Source organism: Rhipicephalus sanguineus, chromosome 3 (genome assembly GCF_013339695.2).
Source record: "Rhipicephalus sanguineus isolate Rsan-2018 chromosome 3, BIME_Rsan_1.4, whole genome shotgun sequence".
In the NCBI taxonomy this organism is placed as follows: domain Eukaryota; kingdom Metazoa; phylum Arthropoda; class Arachnida; order Ixodida; family Ixodidae; genus Rhipicephalus; species Rhipicephalus sanguineus.
The window spans coordinates 8,773,162-8,794,692 of record NC_051178.1 but is presented as its reverse complement, the minus strand read 5'-3'; the positions used below and the strand labels follow the sequence as shown (position 1 = coordinate 8,794,692).

General features: G+C 47.8%; 1 protein-coding gene across 1 annotated transcript in view; it reads left to right on the top strand.

Annotated features, from left to right (window-relative positions):
• LOC119386438 (uncharacterized) overlaps positions 1-16,163 on the top strand; it is a 466,488-nt gene extending 450,325 nt beyond the window's left edge. Inside the window, exons 20-21 of the mRNA XM_049413126.1 lie at positions 544-702; positions 16,095-16,163. Of these exons, the coding sequence (XP_049269083.1) occupies positions 544-702; positions 16,095-16,163 (228 nt within the window). The remainder of the gene's footprint in view (positions 1-543; positions 703-16,094) is intronic.
• Positions 16,164-21,531: the final 5,368 nt, after the last annotated feature.

Genomic DNA, 21,531 nt, shown 5'->3' with positions numbered 1-21,531 from the left:
GGAATTTCTCACAGATTTTCATTAAATCCTGGCTTATATGTATCTGGGAGAACATAAGAACAAATAGCAATTTAGCAAGGATGTTCTACTGACGTGTGAAAGTATAACTTATAAGGGTACTTGCTTGGGCCAGTTGGTATGTATTCATTGTCACTTATTGCGTACCACTTTCAGGACGAAGACTGAACCACACGAACACAAGCGCAAAAGCGAACACAAGTGATATTGCGCTTGTGTTCGTGTGGTTCAGTCTTCGTCCTGAAAGTGGTGCGCAATAAGTAACAATGAGTGTGAAAGTACTTTTAGCCTTCCTGCCGCATGGAAGGTGGCATAATTTTCGACCGACTGTAGTGTTCCAAATGCGATCTCACTATTTCCTGCTCATATCACTCACAGGTACTCAATACCATTATTGATGCACATGTCATTGTTGCTATGAAAAAGAAAGATTGCTAGGTGCAGACAGCAACACTGCTCGACTCATTTGCTGTTACCTTCCGGTTGCTGAGTGGTGTATAATTCTTATCACTGTGTTTGATGCAGTCCCGCCAGTCAGTGGCCAGCATTGTCGGAAAGTTGGTGCGGCCAGTGCAGGACCTGCTGTCTTCACTCCATGGTATACCAACGCTGGTCGAAGTTGTGACACTGCTGGGGCCAGCCTTGTCCAAGCTGCTAGCAAGAGGCAGTGGCTACGCCTCGAAGGCAAGTGTCTTCCCCTGTGCTCTATAGGTGCATATCATAGCTGTTGTCTGCTCTAAGGTGTCTGTTCTTCATTGTATTTATGGAGGAAAGACATGCATCTGCAGCAGTGTTATTACCGGGTGTCCAGTGATCATAATCTTGAATTCTTTCGTGAATGTTTAAAAAATGCTTCACATTTGACAGAACCAAGCGCGCAGCTGTAAAGGGGTAGTTTGAATGGGACATTTTGAATAGACATGCAAGTCGACAAGTATTGAAGATTGGCCGAGTTGGTTTGTCGTACTTGAACTTCTACAGCGAATCATGGGAAAAAAACACATGCACTGCGCTTGTGCATGTGTCTTCCTTGTCCCTGTTTATTTTGTTCAGTTTTTCGTAGTGAAAAAAAAAAAAAAGAGGCGGCCAAGTCAGCCAGACGAAAGGGCAGAGCGCTAACTTCCAACTGGTATTTTATTGGCAAATTGCATCAAATATATATAGTCTTGCGCAAGAACACAAAAGCACCCAAGTGTCACGCCAAGATGACACAGCACCATCGCAGCGTCAAAGAAAAAAGTTTCATGTATGGCTCGTCTGAGTAAGGAAAAATATTTTTTTGTGCAAATAAGGACAAGGAAGGGGCGCTGATACACATGATTCCAGCCCTTGCTAGAGAATGCGCTTCGATAATTTCTCGTGTGATTTGTGACAGGTGCTTTTTCAACACTTCACACTGATCAAACTTTGACGAACATCCACAGTCGTGGCAGTGAATTTCAATGTGTCCCTGGATTGCTTTGTGCACATTGTATTAATGCTCTTTTAGCCTTTCATAAAGGCAGTTCCCCGTTTCGCCTATGTACCACTTAACACAGAAAAGTGGTATCTAGTAAACGACCCCTGCAATGCAAGACACAAACCATGTTTTGTGCTTAGTTGAACAAACAGTGGCGTGCAGTTGTAGGGAACTGACTGCTTTACAAAGCTGCTGCAGCCTATTCGGCCACACAGCAGTTAAGGCCTCCTTTTCAGTGTGACTGTATCGCTGCTCTGTGGCTGTTAAAGACCGCGAAGCAACTGAAACAGGACGTCTGTCTCCTGAAGGTTGTACCTGCAAAAGGACTGCTCCCAAGCCGAAGGAGCTTGCATCGGCAAAGACCATAGTTGGGTGTGCAAGATGGCACATTGCCCTGAAACATTTGAGGTTTTTCACTGCAGCAAATGCAGATTCTTGTTGATGAGACCATGTCCATGCAACATTCTTGCCAAGGAGAGCCCTGACTGGGGCTGTGACTGCTGATACATGAGGGCGAAAGTGGCCCAGGTGATTCATCATGCCTAAGAGACGACGTATGTATACCAGCTACGTGTGTGGGTGGCCTCATGTCCTTCACTGCATTAGAACGTTTAACTGGGCAAGTTGGTGTGATTCCATCGTGAATGAACACAACGCGCTAGAGAATGAGGACGAACAGAAGAAACAATAGACCACGGCGCTGACTCGCAACTAAAACTTTATTTCACAAGGAGCAGAATGAATAGCATCTGGGAAAGGATATCAAAAGACCATCACGTATGCACAAGGCGACAAAAGTAGCAACAACAACATAGTACGCTATGTGAGTGATTAGTCATGAACATGAGGCAAGTTATCTCTGAGATAAGACACTTCAACCTGTGACAAGGCTACCGAAGGTTGGCTGACGCATATGTGACTTTCCAATGACATGTAAAAAGCTTCCATTATTTCTCGTGTGCCTGTGCAAAATTACCGTCCTATCAAAACTGGGATTACAACCACTTTTTCGACAATGAAGAGCCAAATGAGAACCTGTGCCATTTTTAACATTTTGCGCATGCTCTTGGATCCTAATGTTTATGCATCGACTCGTTTGCCCTATGTAAATCTTACCGCAGGAACATGGAATTTTATATTGGCCTCGGGGCCCACCACTGGAAACGCCGGCGCCACCATCGGCGTGACGTGCTTGGCGGGATAACGTGGTCTCAGCAGCCGCGTCATCTGCTTGTGAAGCGCTGCCGCATGCTTTGAAAACGACTTTCAAGTTCCACCTGCGCTGCGGCCTGTTCAAATGCGGAGGTTTTCTCTCATTTTGAACACAATTGAACCCATTTTGATAGGAGTGGCTGCCTCCGAAGGCGATGAACATGCTGCTCGGTGCTGCATTTACGCAACGGAGCCTGGTTTCAGCCCGCACTGGTATCCGCGGGACAATAAACTGCGTGAAGTGTGGGTTGTGAAGCTAAAAACCGGCAAGCAGTCATTGGCTTTGAGTCGTGTGTGCAACAAGCACTTCCGCGATGAAGACTTTCGCTACTGCGTCGGGGCTGCGGGGATCGGTGAGTAGCAGAAAGCGCACACTGAGACGATCGTTCGCGCGCGCTTCCCGCCGGCTAATGGTGCTTATCTCCCGCGTTACCTTTTACCTGGTGCGATATCATCTCACAAACTTCCCGTGCGACCTCTTGATCTTCGGCCCCGTGCTTAGTGTACAAAGTGGCTGCATATACTTAAGTCATTGTTTAGATATGCTGTATTAAAAAGCTCATACGGTCCCTTATGCATTCCCCTAAGATGACGGGAATGCGAAAGCCATTTTCCTCTTCTTCTTCTTCTTGTCAGTCAATGTACTGATTCTCCCCCGCCCCCCCTCCAAAAGCTTTCTGCACCTAACGCGCTTTTGCAGTGCCTCCGTGATCGGTGGGCCGATCACGGAGGCAGTGCAAAGTGACCATGTGTGAATACGTCTTCATGTGAGGTCACGTTATGTGACATCATGGTGACGCCATAATGGCAGAGAACGGTAAGTTCACTGGAATGCAAAGAGCACGGTAAGTAAGAAAAATATTTAAAAAAGGCATCACATTTGCTCACGCTTTGTGTGAGCACCAAGCGAAACGAATGCACTGAAATAATTCAGAAACAGAAGCAGAGGCAATTGCTCGCAGAGAAGACCGATCGATATGCAGTGCGCGGCAACTTGTCAAATGACGTTGACATGTACGCGAATTTAGACAAAAAAAACATTTCATTTGTCGGGACCATAGGTCGGGACGGCACAAACACAGTTACCATATGAGAGCCTAAGTCATAGCTGTAACGAAATTGTTTTTGAACTGCTCTAATAGTGTCTTCGCAACAACAGTTGTTTGTTTACTCACAAATTCTCACATTTTGCTGCCTGAAGTTCACAGCACGGTGCCAAAATGCGCTCGTTGCGAAAGCGAAATCATGAGTGCTGACATACATGCAGAAGCAACGTCGGCCGCTGTGAACCCGTGCGATCGCTGGCTTGAGGCTTCTTTCTATTATGCTCCATTTGGTTACACAGGCAGTCCACTCTAAGACGATATTTCACATATTTTGCACTCAGCGAGTGACTACATTTCACGCAAGAAGCCGGTTCAGGGGTCTCCATCGCGGTGACCGCGTGAAGTGGGCGCCCCGTTTTCTGCTAAGAGACAGCGACTGTATACTATCTTGTGCTTTCTGTTCGTTGAAAATTATTACTTTGACAGTAAAGAACATATTTCGTTTTGAAAGTTGTTACAGAAATGTCTCGGTGGGCTTCAGCGAGGTGTTGTTTAGAGCGCTGACAGCAAAACCTATGGGGAGCGCGCCGGCGGCATCCTGCCTAGCACGCAATCGAGGCGCGTCCGATAGAGGGCGACTCTGTAACTCCTCGGCCCCAATACATACGTGATGGTGCATACGTGATGGTCTTTTGATATCCTTTCCCAGATGCTATTTATTCTGTTTAAATGTGAACATATTCGACAGAGATCTGTCTGGCTGGGTGAAAAATTTTTACGAAAAATAATAAACTCTCCAGCCACTTTGCTAAAGTTAAACTTTAGAAGCTATAAAACTGACCCGACGTTTCGGGACCGATTCGGTCCCTTCCTCAGGGGTGACTGTTCGGCCGGCTCCGAAGCTAGCGAGTTTCTTTGGTGGTGTCCCCCTCTCCATTGTCCTTCTTCCCGCCGTTCTTGTTGCCGCGGCGTTTCTTCCACTGGTTCCATAGACCGTGCACGTACACACTCGGCAAGGTTCCAGTTGAGCGGTTGACATTTCCCGGTGTTGTTTGGATATGCCAGGATTCCAAGAACTGCCTTTTTGTGTGGTTGCCTTCCGTGTCGATGATCCGGGCGTCGTCAAAATTGATGCGATGGTCCATCTTTTCGCTGTGTTCAGCGAGGGCGTTTCGCGCAGCGTTGAAGCTACGCACGTCGTTTCAATGTTGCCGTATCCTTTCGGGGAAGTTTTTTGTTTCACCGATGTAAGTGGCGTCACAGTCCGTGCATGGAATCTCGTAGACCAACCCGGGGCATCTTTCTTTTGGCAATCGGTCTTTTGGCCGTGGCAGGAGACGCCCGATTGTTGACGCGGGCTTGTGCGCTACCTGGATGCCTTCTCTTCCCAGCACCCTGGACAGTTGCTCGCTGATTCCCGGAACGTATGGGACCGAGATGCGGTAGGAACGTTTGGGGGAAGCCTCATTGTTAGTGTCACCCATTGCAGAAGAATGCGGATGGGGGACGCTTTCCCGGCGTCGCTGGCGCACTCGGCGAATAAAGCTCTTCGGGTATCCATTGTCCAGGAGGTCGGTGGTGATCGCTTTTTCTTCTTTTCTCCGTATTTCTTTGGAGCTGCAGACGGCCTCTGCGCGATTCAGGAGTGTGTTGACCACTGATGTTTTGTGGGCGGTCGGGTGGTTAGAGCTGAACTGCAGGTATCGTCCCGTGTGTGTAGGTTTTCGGTACGCCGAGAAGCTCAAACGTCCTTTCAGCCCCGTTTTTTGCCGTTTCACTAGCACATCCAGAAAAGGAAGCACGTTGTTCTTTTCATGTTCCACGGTGAATTGAATCGCCGGTTCCATCGAATTTAGATGTGCCAGGAAACCGTCGAACCGCCGGCCGAACAGTCACCCCTGAGGAAGGGACCGAATCGGTCCCGAAACGTCGGGTCAGTTTTATAGCTTCTAAAGTTTAACTTTAGCAAAGTGGCTGGAGAGTTTATTATTTTTCGTATAAATTTATTCTGTTCCTTGTGAAATAAAGTTTTAGTTGCGAGTCAGCGCCCTGTTGTTTCTTCTGTTCGTCCTCGTTCTCTAGCGCGTTGTATTCATTCACGATGTCCTCCACTGCCTTGAGCTTGTTGTGTTCTGGGCGGATGCCTTGCACTGAGACCCCAAGGAAAGAGACTTTAGTCTGGTGAAAGCTGCATTTGTCCTTATTCAAAATTCCGGCTTGAGAGACCCTTGTGAGGACTTCCTGAAGCGGAGCGTCATGCTCTTCCAAGGAGCAGTCGAAAATCAGGGCATCATTAATCATACAGACTGTACCTTCAACACCCTCCCAGGATTCTTGACATTTGCTTCTCAAAAAATTCCGGCGCTGAAGTGATGCCAAAGGGCATCCGACGAAAGCAGTGGTGCCCAAATGGCGTAATGAATGTTGTCAACTCCTGCGATTCTTCCGCAAGCTTGATTTGATAAAAACCAGACATTTGACTTGATTTGATCTGTATACCTGAACACTGAGCACCTCTCTACAATTTGGTTAAACCCGATCACAAGCCGCTATGGCATTAAATGCCATAGCGGCTTGTGAACGAGTAATAATTCAATAAATACGAATTCGGTGTTACAGCTCACATTGCTCACGATAGCATATTTTGACTACATGTATCGGCACGTGATAACTCGCATGCCGCTTAACTGCTACATCCGGTATACATCCGCTTGGTAATACCTACACTGACTGCACCATTCCTTTCGCATTTCATGCGTAGAGATACATGCAGGTGCATTGAGACATGTAGTACAGTTGAACCCGTTTATAACGAACTCGAAAGTGTCGCGAAAAGTGGTCGTTATATCAGTAGTTCGTTGTATATGGACTCGCCCTTAAAAACGTGCGCTTAGCGGCCAAGCCGTTTTTTTTTTTTTCTTTGCACTTTTTTTAATGTGCTAACAACCTTTTCGGTGACAAGCTAAGCCTTTTTGCGTTGTGAAGCGACGCCCGCTGCGTGCTCACGAGTGAATTAACCGCCTTTGCAATGAGCTGACACCATTTCACCGAAGCGCGGTACCGCGACGTGGAGCCGATCATCCCTGGCTAGTTGCGTGCAGCGCGTCGCCTACTCGGCTCGCGGAGTCACTGCCGGGCCGCTTGCTGTATGCCCTATGCGCGCGTTTGTACGTTCTTCGTGCTTGCTTCACTCCGGACCATGCACGTGTGTGGCGACTAGCCTCTTCGTTCAACGCGGCGAAAACAAGCATTTTGCAAGCAACGCGCACTCGACGTCTACGCGATGCTCTCGTGGCCCTGCACGACGATGCGCGGCACACTTGAGTTGTCACCTAGTCAAACACGCAGTATATGCTCGCTGTCAGTGCATCGACGTTTCTCGGTGCCCGCGCTGCTCAAAAACAGCGAGCTACTTTCGTTTCTACAAAGCGACGCGCACTTTAAAGCAGTCTCGCACGACGCGGTGGCGGCGAACTTGCGAACGGCAGCTTGGCGCGCTCGTACCGCCGTCAATCCGCAGTGTGCAGCGTACGCCACACGCGCAGCCGAGCAGATATCTACAGATGACTGTGATAAGGTTGTTGGTTATAAGTCATAATGGCACGTTCATCGACGGCCGCCACCTCGCCTTCGCTCTTTTCTGATACTTATCCGCGAAAGCATCGCCGCAATTGCACGGAAGTAGTAATTACTGATCGACCGGTCTCTGCCGTTACCGAATAGACGGACGACCTTTTGTGGCACATTGTGGCGTCGACGAGTTTAGGGACGCAGTGAACCTTTTTGCGATGGAAAGTTATCGCGGTTATCACTTGCATTTATGCCTTCTTGCGTTCCAAGGCATTGTTTGGTTCATCGCAGGCAGTCGTAGCTGCAGAGAACGGCGTCAGGAAAGGTTACCGTGTGAAAGCTGACCGCAAGGCTTCATGCTGCCTACAATTTTTTTTTTCCTCACTGCCATTCTGCCACTGAAGAAATACCTGGAAAGTGAGCGACCTCGCTCGCAGCGTCCGAAATCTGCGTGCGGTGCTCACCGATCTGGGATTTCTTAGTCGCAAGTAAACTGGACCGGAGCACGCGCGAGCGCGCGCCCCTGTCACGCTTTAGAAGGATGTTTTAACTTTTTTTCGCTTCGTATGCGCCCTATTTTTACCGCGATCGTGTCTGAAGTGTTCGTTGTAAAAGTAGGAGGCTTTGAAAAATGTTCTCTATGTGTGAACACAGCTTCAATGGTTAGCATAGAAAAATCGTAAGTGCACCCAAATATGGTCGTTATAACCGATAGATTGTTATATGTGGGATCGTTATAAGTGGGTGCGACTGTATTTAGGATTTAATAATGGTCAACCAGCGGCGACGCGTTCTTGTTTGGTGCTCCCACGGCGCCAACGAGCAGCGAGCGACGGAACAGCTGGCGGGCTCGTCGTACACACTTTTCCCATAGTGCTTCGCGCGCCCGTGGGAGTTTCTGGGATTGCTTGAAAAAGGTCTATTGGGCCCACAAAGCTGTGACGAACGCAGTGCTGCATCGTGTGCTCTCACACACGCGCGAGCAACCGCCTGGATGCGTTCAAAACTCGCCAAAATTCTCTAATAGAGAATGTTAGCGTGTACGAAATTCCTGCATACGCAGAGATCTTTGCAGAATACTGGGTTACCGGACAATAGTATCAACATCTTGCGACATTTCGTGCAACCGCAGCTATAGGTGCGTTTCTTTGTGCTCGCTGTGAGGCCGTGGCGAAAAAACGTTTAAAAAGGCAACGCATTGAGAACTACGTCGCTGCCGAGAATTTACAGCAGCAGAGAATTAGAATACATTAGATTTCTGCAACAACAATTCTGTGCTTGCCAGGTTCATCTTAGCGCCTCTAGGTGGCCCCACCTATTTGGTCTTATGTTTATGGCTGCAGTAACCCGGTATGCTAAAGCAAAGAAGTGTGCGAATAAACTAAAATTTGCTAAAGTCGCCTTCGCAGAATCGTGTGACGATGCGGAGCACTTTGAAAAATGCGAGCAAGTTCAGCTGCTTTGGCAACACGCTGAGAAAAAATTAGTGTAGGTTCGCGGCCGATGCTCTCTTGGCTTGCCTGGTGCAGTGGAGCTGTGGATCACCGCTCATTGCAGGTCCCTCTAACATGGTCTGACATCACTAAAACTTCAGTTACGCTTCCTACACATTGACGTCAGTGTCAGTCACGCTAGCGATGGCTCTCAATTGTGAGAATGAGCATTTAGGCACACTTTGGAAGCAAATTAAAGGGACACTAAAGAGAAACAATGAATTGGTTTAGATTGATAAAGTGTGCTCGGAGAACTCTTGTGTAGTTTATTTCACCAGCATAGGTTTATTATTAGAGGAGAAAACAAAGTTCAAAGTTTCATTTTTAAATTTTGCGCCGAACTTTGTAATTCGTGACGTAAAAGGTTTCAAAGAGCATTTAACGTATTTTGGCGCCACTGGCTCGGCGAAATTTCTGCAAACTCATTACGTCAAGTCTCTGGCCCCCTCAGAGGACAATGTACTTCGATTTAACCGATTAGGAACTACGTAGGCCCAAGTAGGCGCCGTCAAAAATATGTGACGTCACTGCAAATGGTACGGGAATTCCAAGGTGGCGTCGCCACCTGTATTTTCTTTTTATGCGTTTTCTCGCTTATTAAGCGTCTTCTCGCAGCAAGCGTGGTGTTTTTGGTATCGTGGAAGACTACTTTACTAATGCGAGAAAAATCGTTTTGCTCTTTAGTATTCCTTTAAAATACAGTAGACTCCCGTTAAGGCGAACTCGAAGGGACCGCGGTCATCTGTTCGTCTTATCAGGAGTTCGGCTTATCAGAAGTGCCCCCAAAAAGAGAGATGCTAACATGCCAAGTGCATCCAAATATGTTACTTGAAAACACTGAATGGAGGAGGCTTACAATGGGGCCAAAAAGACAAGAAAAAGCATTTATTTGGCTCATCTAGATAAAAACTACGCCTTTAAGCAGAGTATTTGCACGAATCTTACGAGCACCCAATTTCGCGGGTTCAAAAATAAAAAGCTCATGAAGATATTTGCTACCATATTTTAATGATAAAACTGTAACACGCTCCTATGTTGACGATGTGGAAAAAAATTAAGAGACAAGCACAATTTTCCTTCAAAGAATGTAAAATTTATTGTCCTGGCAGTTCGTTTTCTTCTGTGAGCCTGTTTTGCTGGCTCTAAGATCACTTCTGGATACGCCTCGGTCGCGTGCTGTTGCCTTGACAAAGTCATTATACGCTGAGTTGCTTAAGAAAGTCTGCAAGGCTTTTTTCGAGGTCCGGATATTTTCCCGTTTTCGTCCCGTAGTTACTTTTCCCGATCGACGTGCGGCTGAAGATATCCCATTGTGCTACTCACGGTCACAAGCCTCGCGCACACGAAAAAGACACGACGCAGCTCTATTCACTGTGCAAAATAGCCTTCCTTTGTCGTGCGCTTCCATAATCAAAATGGCTTATCGCAATTTGCACTTCACTGGGAACAGGTACAACGCATACAGGCCCTACGCGAACCAGCGCGAATTGACCACAGAATACATGTGGTCGGCCGCCATTGAGTGACGGCGATGACAATGCCAATGCACCTGACCCCTCTGACGGGAGTGCGCCGCAATCGTGTACTTGATTGTAATGCACAGACCATTTTTGTTCCTGTTGTGGCTTCCTTTTTTTCCCCACTCCCCTTGCCTTTGCCCCTCTGACCACGACAGAGGGGCCCCAAGCTCTTGTGTTCTTCGGTTCTCCTTTGTACTCCAGCTGGGAAACCGAAGAGAAGAACGGGGAATAGAAAAGGACGCAGTGGCTTGGGGGTCCAAGTTGTAAATCCTCCTACTCTTTTTGTTGCTTTCTTTACTGATAAAGCCCACACCTCCCCCACCCACAGGCTGGGAGTGAGGGGGTATACTGGCTTTATCCGCTGACCGGTCTTCTTCATTTATCTCGTGCCCTCCGCGTCGCGATTTGCTTGGCGTCTTTTCTCCAGGAAGCGCTTTTTTAAAATCTTTTTTGCTTTTTCTGGGTCGCCTGAATGCCCCAGCAAGACTGCAGTGTTTGTTTCGCAGAATCGCTAGCGTTTTCGATCACCGCGAAAGTTCGTCTTAACAGAATACAGTTGGGCAGTTCGTCTTAAGCGAATTTTTTTTTCATTGAGTCTAAGGGAAACCAAACAAATGGTCCTGTGTTGTTCGGTATAAGCGAGAATTCGTCTTAACCGAGTTCGTCTTAACGGGAGTTCACTGTATATTCTAAACGTTTGCTGTGTCCAACACTTCGTGCTGAGCGTCTTTGCATACAGACGAAGCCTACAGGAGATTTTTTATAACCTCAAAATTTAATGGCACCACCCTTAAAATGACAACTCTAGTGTTTCTTTCAATATACAAAATCACGGCAAGATCAATTTGTTTGAAAATGGTGTTTTTATAACAGACAAGCCTTGCCGCAATTACTGACTAAGTTTCTCACACCTTTGATTTATATTTTGGCCAGAAGAAGCAGAAGAGCTTTATTGATAGGGTTTGAGATGAGAAGTCATGAGCTTTGTGGGTGAGGCCCCAAGTCTGGGGCTCCACTGGCTGCTGCCACCTACCTGACATGACCCAAAAGCGCAAGCTGTACCTATGGGTCAGAGCTGGTGAGCTGTGCCTCTCGGTGCTCAAAAGTGTTCGACAGATTAAACTGACTTAAGGGCCAAATTGCGAAAATAGCCAAAAAAATAAATTTTTGGAAAACACTCGTTTTGGCATCTGTGGTCTCTTATTTACGCAGTATCAAACGATTACGCTGAAAACGCACTCTAAGTGCCCGAAAAAAGTAATTTTTTAAGTGAGGTCGGTGAAAATGAAGCCCAAGAATTGCACTAAAACGGTGCAATTCACGACGTCATGTCTTGATTTTCCTGCCACCGAGCGCCGCCATCTTGGTGTCGTTTCAAAGCTCAATATTTCACCTTTCTGTGCCCGCCCCGCTTGCTTACGATCACCGCATAAAAAAAGCTCAAAGAGGAAAAAAAATCGGAGGGCATTCTCACGAATCTTGCAATGTACGCGGCGCCCCTATTGGCGAAGCACGCGACACCGTTGAGATGTGCTTTTCTATTGGTTGATGCCACGACGACGGCCGCTGTGTTTACGAGCGGAGTGCTTGCTGCTTGATCACTCCGCCGCCGTAAGCACGTGAATCACTGCTGTTCGAAAGGTGATGCGTGTGCGGGAGGCAAAGTGCAAGCCTCTTTAGTTTCGTATGGAGGAAACCGGGGGACGGTATCGCATGGATCGGGCGAGGCAGTGATTAGATTCGGGCGTACCGACTGGGTTGGTGGCGCGTCGTGTCATCCCTTGCTGGGGCGGTAATAAAGCGACAGAAATGTAAACCATAGCACTCTTATCATGAAAACGCTTACTACCTATGAGATGACGCGCGAGTGCCGCTTTACTCGCTTTACTTCGCAGACAATCTGCCGATGCTGGCTCTCGCGCCGCGCCACTGAGACGCGAGCTTTGTGCGCGCGGGTTCCTGGTCCCGTTTCGATAAAACGGGCGTCTAATGTCCCCACCAGTGGAAGAGTGTTCTCGTTTCACTTAGAAAAGTTAATAATGTGAGAAAATGCGTCTGTGGTATAGTTCGGTGCGAAGTCGCCGTCAGCTTCGGACTGCCGACAAGGCCTCAGCTCTGCAGCGCGAGTGTGCGGATTCTCATACAAGGAAATGAATCTTTAGGCGTTACTGGCTTACAGGGGTGATCGCAAAGCTTGATCAAACTAATACACCACTATTTAGGTTGCCTGACGACACGTTCCATGGCCGCAAAAGTAGCGATGCAGTCCAACATGCCCAATGTTTACATGCAGCCTGGTGCACTTGTGTTCTAGGGGGCTACACAAAAGTGTCTGCGGTAAATGATAGAGGATAATAAACTTCTTAAATCAGGCCAAATTAAGAAGTAGAGGCCTAAAAGATTGCCTCCTGGCAAGGACACCAATTATTACTGTCGTGGCACACTTTAGCATAGGGTCAGTTGCAGTTAAAGGGCCAGTAAACAACCCCGATGTCCAAAAATTGTAATGAAAAGAAATATGCGCACGTTTGCTATGTGAACATGCTGCCGCAAGAATTTTGCGAGTACGTGCTATAATAAGGAAGTTACAGGGGTTAGAACATCCGTTTCAGCTGGTTTCAAATTTTCGCGCGGCCTCACCACCCTTCTCCGCCACATGGAGCAAAAGGCGTAGCCCGTCGTCGTGACTCCGCCCACTTCGGCAGCGTGACACGACGTCAACAATTGACGTCATGGGCGAGCTTCCGCTTGCTGCGGCTCCTGGTTGTTTTTTGTTTATATTGTCGCACGTGCACCGTAACTTGACGGGCAGTTTTCGGCTCTTCACTATTTTTAAACCTTTGTGACAGTTCACAATGCAGCAGGAATGCGTGCTTGCTTTCTGAGACGTCGAAGGGGCGCGAGAGAAAAGCCTGGAGAACCCCGCTTGCCGCGCGAGCAAGCGCGACCCGTCCGAGCTACCGGAGATTCCCCTCTCCCCGCTCGATTTGCAGCCGGCAACTGAACAACGTTTCGTATGCGCGACAACTGCGTGGCCGAAACCGCATCACCGCAGGGCCAAAAAACAAGGCGCAGTTTCGTAGCGGTGGGTGGGAACAGGAACTGACGTAAACTTGACAATTGTTTGTTGACACCTGGTTTAGACCAATCGACGAGCTCAGTGCTACGTCAACTCGGCGATCGCCGAGTTGACGTCACTGCGCGTACGAGGAGGATTGGTCAGGCGTAGGAAAGAAGCGCGGGAATTGTTTTTCGAAATGAAGGGTCTGCACGGCGCGCAGCGCTGTAATATTCGGAAAACGTGATCGCCGCGGTCTACTGTACGGATTAGCGAGCTTGTTTGGCGGGTGTAAAAAAAAGTCGCAGCCTGTTTACGGGCCCTTTAAAACTTTGTTGTCCATTTTCTTGAAAGAGTGTTTTGTGCCTGTCACTTCGCTTGTGGAAAGCATAGCACAACTATGACTAGACCGATTTTTATGCTGTTTGTTTCACTGTAATCCATAGACTGTGCTGTACTCTAACACAATCTCAGAATTTTTGTTTAGGCTTTCATTCTTTTCTTATTTGATAATTACTGCATGGCACGATTAGCTGAGACACAGGCATTTGCATGTAATGTTCAGCAGAATGTTATTAGGGCTGTAAAAAAAAATCTAAAACTGTCATTAAGTACAAAAGGTATGTGAGCAAAGATACAAAGTTCATAGTTCCAACCTCCTAGCATGTTTCATCACTGTGCCAGGCTTTGCACAAGCAAGGAACTTGTGAATTTTTATAAAATGAAGACTGTTAAAGATATCTTTTATGAAAATTTAAATTTGTTTTTTTTTTTGTAGTGTGTGTGTGTGCCAAATTTCATCAACCTAGGCCAAGAAACTAAAAAGTGACAAATGATCCCCGTGTTCCCCCTTAAAGGGATACTGACACCTTTTTTCAAAAACGCATTTACTCTGCCGTACAAATGTTCTGTATGTAATAGATTGAGCGCAAACGGACGAGGCACAAGAAGACGAGACGACTACACGAGCGCTCGTGTAGTCATCATGTCTTCTTGTGTCCCGTCCAATATCGCTCAGTCTATTACAGAATGAACCAACACTCCCAACAAAGCATTTTATTATTAAATGTCCTGTACGCAGAGACTGCTCTGAGCATGTGTGACGCTCAGCAAATGCTGATAAGATATTTTATTTTGATATTAAATTCAATTTTTCCATGGCACACCTATCGACATCGACAATAGCTTGACGTCAAACTACAGTACTCATTCTGGTGACCTCACGCAGCAGTCTGGGTAGTTGGTGTGTCGTACGACACCTCGTGGCCCTCGGACACACCAGTGCAGTAAAGGTCCCTGTGCACGCCACTGGGTGGAGCTGGGTCTCCCCCATGCCTCTTTGCTACCACCAATCCGGCGTGGTCATGCCGGTCATGTGACCTGTGCCTCGATGACCAATAGCCTTTCTTCTCCCTCCTTAAAACCGCCTGCAATAAACGCGGGAGAGCAGTCTCCCGTCCGTCTCGCCGAAGCTTGGTCTCTGCGTCTTCACTCCGCGCGCCCTCCCGTCGTTCGGCCTCTCCGTCGGCCCGCCGCGGGTTACGCCGCGCTCCTGCCCTACACAACAAACCTCACGGCAGGTGGCAAAAATGTGCGTGGAGTGTCATATATAGAGACCGGAAGTTCAGGCACGAAAAAACAAGGTTTTAGGCGCCTATAATAGGCCCTAAATACTGTCATTTAGGCATATATAGGCGTTCAAAGCTATCGTTTAGGCATATATAGGCAGAATTCGTAATTACTTCAGCAGTGTGTTTCAGGACAAATCTTCCTTCTAACAAACAGAGCAGGCAAATCCTGTGCTTTGGGAAAGTTAATTTTATTTTTTTCATGAAAAGAATTAGGAGAAGAATAACCATTTGAACAGATTAAGGTAAAAGCTACGGTGACAGGACACTGTGAGAAAGGCTACGAAAGCAGTGGCAAACCAGCACCATCTCAAGGTTTTCGGGCTTGAAGTTGTGCCTTCTTTCAGTCAGTATTTGTTTTTATGTGGAAAAAGAACGCTCCACGTCCACTGAAGTTAGTGGAGCGTACTTGTAGTCCGGCACTTTCGATGCTCTGATTTCATCTGGAATCTTCGAATCAGCACCGCTCAGAACATTAGAGACTTGTTTTAGCACATAAAATCCGGGATTCTTGTCCAAGACAGATTTAAGCTTCGAGGTGGCCCTGTCAGCGACAGGTCCATTGGGGACGGTGGCAAACTTTTCCTGCGCGTCCAAAATTAGCTCAACACTCTGAGTCAGAGCGGCGCCCGAACTTTCAAGTTTCTGTATGCTTTCTGCAAGGAAAGTAAAATGAGCACACAGATAAGCCAAGTCAGATTCAAGTGTATCATGGTGTAGAACAGTCTGGGCTCTTCTCACGGCGATGCTCTCGTCCGCTGCAAAGCTGTTAATAACAGCCTTAACACCAGCGAAGTGTTTGTTGTAGTAGTCCACTGCCTTCAGCCAAGTTCCCCAGCGAGTAACAACGGGCTCCGGTGGAAGAGGCACATCCGACAACTGCTCTTTAAAGGCACGAACGCGCGAAGGCGCCTTAAGGAACACTGCCTTGCCTGCGGCTATTAGTTCGTTAACAGAACTGAACGACTTTCTCAGCTCTTCACAGACCCGATGAAGCCCATGGGCAAGACAAGTGACATGCAATAATTCTAGATAAAAGACCTTGAGAAGTGCAGCAGCCTTGTGCATATAAGCTGCTGCATCTGTGTAGAGCAGCAGTACTCTGTCGTCGTGGGATCCGGAGGAGTACAGTACCCTCAAGGACGAGTTCACAAAGTAGGCGATGGTATCACCGCTCGTTTTTTCCAGTTGTTTCGAGCATACCAAGAAAGGTGTTGTTTTCTCTTTTGCATCCAGCTTTCCAACTACAAAATGTCCAAGTAATCGTCCGGTCGCATCTGTTGTCTCGTCCACTGAAATCCATATGTATGATTCACCGAGTTCTCGTCTGATTTTTGCTAACGTGTCCTCGTACATTGGCCTCAGGTACTGCTTGCGAAGAGTGGACTCTGATGACACTTTTTTTCACATCGTACCTGCGAGAATAAAAGAGCGAATTGCACTAGGAAGGTGCGTTGGATACGTGGAACTTCTTTAGTGCACTTGCGCTTGTACTTTTCCTTGCGGCTGTCGAAAAACTCTGTGGAAATGGCGAAGTTAGATAACACGAGCCCGAGCGTGCATTTTAAAATCGAAATGCTTATACCTGTATCCGACCGAGAATGCTCCGCACATTTCCTGTTGCATGCGAGTTGACAGATGCGGATATAAAAATAACAAAACAATGAATCTGAGTGCACGTGAAGTCACCAAAAAATGCATCTTATTTGCGCAGGTTCAGGGGTTATTCGAATTGGCAGTTGCGTAAGCAATGTTGGGAGCTTTATGCCAATGCGTGTTTCAGAGTGGACATCAAACGCAACATATTGATCTTTGCAATGTCTTCTCACCTGCTTTCCACATGGATGGCAAAATACCGTTTCTCCATCGACGGAGTAGCACTGCGATCCACTGGTCCATTGCCTGACAAGGACACTTTTCGGCGTCTTTTTCTTGGGCATTGCTCGGCAGACTACCGACAGCTGCAGTTATGAACACAAATGCCAACGAAACTGACGCGTAGGCTGTAGGCTGCAGCGCAAGCGTAGCTTAGCTTTGGCTTGCTAGAGTAGACTCTAGCCTCCCTCACGCAACCGCCGAGGTGCACTACTCTCGAACCAAGCGACGGAGATCTTCAAGGGGGAGAGGGAGGGAACGCTAGCGCTAGCATAGCCTCGCTTCCCCTCGCTAGAGTACACTCTAGCCTCGCTCACGCAACCGCCGTGCTTCTCGAACCAAGCGACGGAGATCTTTTAAGGGGGCCCACTAGCGCTAGGCTAGCCTCGGTTTACCTCGCTGGGATACACTCTAGCCCCGCTCACGTAAAGGCGCGTTGATAGACCGACGTTATCGGTGCGTTGGCGAGCGTCACATGCGTCGGAGCACATCGGCCCAGTCCAGTTATACGTTGGCTGTGGCAATGCGTCGAACTAGGTCTGTTTTCACCGACGTGACGAAGCGCATGCGCACGTCTACGCTAAGCCGCACTGTAATCGCGCCTTAACAGGAGCTAAAAACGTAAACGAAAAAAAAAAACAACATAACTAGCACACTAAATGCTTCTTGTTTTCCTCCGTATGAAGAGCTCATTTAAGCAAAACGTGTACTCGACGAACGCGAAAAGGCATTTTTAGGCGCTGAAAAGCTGATATAGGCACGAAGCTCGAAATAGGCACTTATAGGCACAATAAATGTTTGATTAAAACGTTTCCCTTCCCTTAGTTCGTGCTTATATGTTAAATAGGCTCGAAACGGACTCCAGGAAAAAATAGGCATTTTGCCTGAAGTTCCGGTCTCTAGTCATATATGGCTATCGCAATAAAAGGTCCGTGTTAGACTCCAGTTAATATTGTATTTTAAACATGTGGGCGCAGCTATTCTTCGTTAGGATTATGCCACATAAAAGCACTTCTAAGACACCGGTCTTATGCTGCAGCTGCATATTGGAGGAAGTCATGACTTGTGGAAAATTGTAGCTTGTACATCTCTTTTGGGCAAACTGAACAAAATTTGCCAATTCATTCAGTAATAAAAGTGTCAGGCCCAAAGCCAGGAATCTTTTTCGAGGGGGGGGGGGCACTTGCTGGAAGCCTTAACTATTTGAGAAAAACACCTATTTGCATTATTTATTTTCGGTAAAACACGTGTATCAAAAGTTTTGGGGGGGAGCGGGCGGCCCCCCCCCCCCCTGGCTGCGGGCCTGAAGTGTGTTACATTGTTGGCATTTGTTCATTATTCTATTAAATGCGACTCATTTCTTAGCGAACCTCAGGCACTTTGGCCGTTTCTATCTGTCTGTCTGTCTGTCTGTCTGTCGATCCATCCATCCATCCAGCCGCCTATGTCTGGGCGCTCTCCTGGTCGTCTCCATAGGTTTTAATATACCGAAGTTCGCACAGCGGAGGAGCAGTGTAGGGAGAATACGATTCACTAGTCATGACATGAATAACGCAAAATACCTGGTCGCGTAAGTCATGAAACCCTTTTTCTCACTCACATGTGGCACATACCGGCATGCCAGAGTTCATGTTATGCTGGTATGTGCCACAGGGGATACATAGTCTCAATCAACACAGTAACTGCAAACATACACATTGACGTGCGAGGAAAGTGATAATAATAATAATAATTGTTGGGGTTTTATGTCCCAAGACCAAGATATGATTATGAGAGATGCTGTAGTGTAGGGCTCCGGAAATTATGACCATCTGATGTTCTTTAACGTGCACTGAAATTGCACAGCACACGGGCCTCTATCATTTCGCCTCTTTATCATTTTGAAATGCAACCGCCACGACCGGGATTGAACCTGCGACCTTCAGCTCAGCAGCTGAGCATCGTAACCGCTACACCTCCGTGGCGGACGCAAAGAAATTGAGGAAGCTGAAGACAGAACACCCCTGGAAGACGGTCGACTACCATCCACTTGTCCACATGGTCCGCAACGTGGACCACGTGCATTACGAGAAAACGGGGTTAATGCTTGCTACAATGATTCTGCCGAGAGGACTATGCCCCTCATCATTACCGGTGAGTTTATCACTTTGGTTTATCAAAACCCAACAACGCCTGCTGCTTACACTGCATGAAAGACGGCTTGGGTGTGAACAGGGCATCGCAAGACCTCATTGCCACGTCCACGACAGGAGGCATCATAGATCATTTCTGCGGAAGAAGCATCCACGATTTCCACCAGCTGTTCTATACCTTGCACTTCACTACACTTGAACCCCGCTAGCCGCGATCACGAACGGATCCAATAACAAGTCCTGTCCAGCTGCTCGTGCTCACTGATCACAGTGATGAGGAGGACCCTGTTCAAAAACTGTCAAGACCCCTTCCACACATGTACCCGAGTTCGTGAAACATGCATGCGTTGTCCATCATAACGCACAAGTATAAGCATAACAACTCTAGCACAACTGTAACAGCTGCAACTGTGACTAACGTGTGTGTGCAGTGCACCTGCGCGTGCCACTGGACTGTGTACGAGTAGCGGCTGTCCTGTGCATCTGTGTTCCTTCTTTGTCTTGTTCGAATTCGTGCTATCTAATATGGAGGACTATAAGCACTACATATCAGTTTACCGCGTCTGGTGTTGGTAACACCCATGTTGCTGTTGGAATTGTTGCGCAACTGTAAAACAACTGGTTATGTAACACATGTGCAGTGATTCCATTCCTGTGCCAAAGTGTGCCAAATTAAATTTACTGCGCCATCCTGATAAAGTCAATGTAAATTGCACCAAACTGCACCAGAGTCTTGGGTTTGGGGGTGTCCATCACCGGCAATCGCACCGCCAGCGCGTCAAAACATGTGCAGCTTGATCTTGGGGCCGCCAAAATCACAACCACAGCACAAGAATTATTCCGGTGAATAAACAGCGCTCGCGCAAGTGTCCCGATCCATGACGCCATTATCGGTGCTGACGCAGCTGCCGTTGTGCAAGTCAGCTCAACGGCAGAATGCATCCTCCGCAGAAGCTCGTGACGCCTAGGCCAATTGGTAGCGTTAAAGTGAGGCGGCGATTCATTGGTGGACGTCATCTATTCCAGAAACGCTGCTGATCATTTCAGGAGTCGCATGGCACGTAATTGAAGAAATGTTCAGTAATAACTACACGCATGCTCCTAGGATGTCTGACGCTTTTGTTTTTTGGCATCGTGGAATGAAATCTGGGAAAACTAACATTAGATATATGAGTCACAGCGATGTCGAATTTTCCGTGCTTCACTCCATGGAAGAGCACGTGAACGGCGGGAACGCGTTGCCACTTTTCATCAAATGTACTTTTATCCACGGATCTTCATCCAGAGGAGCTTTTTCGTAATCTCCTTCCACCATCGCACCCGGGTTGGTAATCGTTCTTGCGGTAATACCCCCTGAAAGAGGCTCCCCTTTTGAGCTCGTCGATGTTAGGACCCCAATTCGAATATTTTGCTTGTTCGTTTTTCAAATGTCATCTCATTAATAAAAGAATGCCTCCTGGTCGGAGCAGCCGCAATTCTGTTTTAATTTGCACAGCTGTCAGTAGCGGGCCCAACGCTGAGGCCCACTGTGAGGCGGTTACGCTATGGCATACGTCCGCCCCTCGCTTTCCAGGGTCAATAGCTGACGGTTAAAAAATTTGTTTCGCTTAAAGGCAAGCAATGAATTTGATCGCAAGAAATTGTATTGTTATACGAAGTAAGGCTAGCAGCTAACTCATTTGGATCCGACCTCGCGTAAGTCAACAGAACGCAGGTTTAAGAAAATACGGCCGCTTCAGGGACCGAAGTGGTTTTCGTGCTTTGAGTTCGCTATATGTGAAGTAAGCCTTGCGAGCACAGCAAGTTTACGACCCTTCTCCTGATGCCTGTTGAGATAGCGTGCGCGCCAGCGACCGCGTCCTTTGAACGCCTCAGCACCCCCACCCCTCCGTCCTCTTCACTCACGTCCCTTCATGCTCCTTACGAAAGACGGGCGGGGCGTTTCCTCTCTGCTTGATGAGCAATCGACGGCAGGCCTCGCGCGCCGGGTGATGTTATCGCAAGCGCCCTCTGTGCGATGCAGACGGCCGGCTCGTTTGATCTCCGCTTCAGCCGTGTTCGTCGCCAACGCTCGCGAGATTTTACTCACGGGTAGAACATACCATGCGCGGGGTGATGTTATCAATTTGGACTTACTACTGAAAATGACGGCAACGGCGATGCCAAAAACCCGTTGAGAGTGTGCATATAATTGACAAAAAGAAAAAAAGTCACAGTTTCTCCGCAAGGATGAAAGAATGAATGCGATAGCAAGAAAAGCGGCCCGTGATGGACGTGCTGCAACTACCACGTGTCCATCACTACCCGGTAGCCACTACCGCGCAAGCAGACAACGGAAGGGCAAGGTTCTCCCTGCGCAAATATTAGAAGAAGCGAGCGAGCTCGCCGACGCCTTTAAGTGCGCCTGTTGTGCTCCTCGCGCCTGCCGTCTCTGAGTACTGCGGTAAAGGGTGTATATATAACGCTCGCCGTTAGCTACCTGAAGCATCTCCAATTTGTGGCGTAGTGGTTAGCGCCACG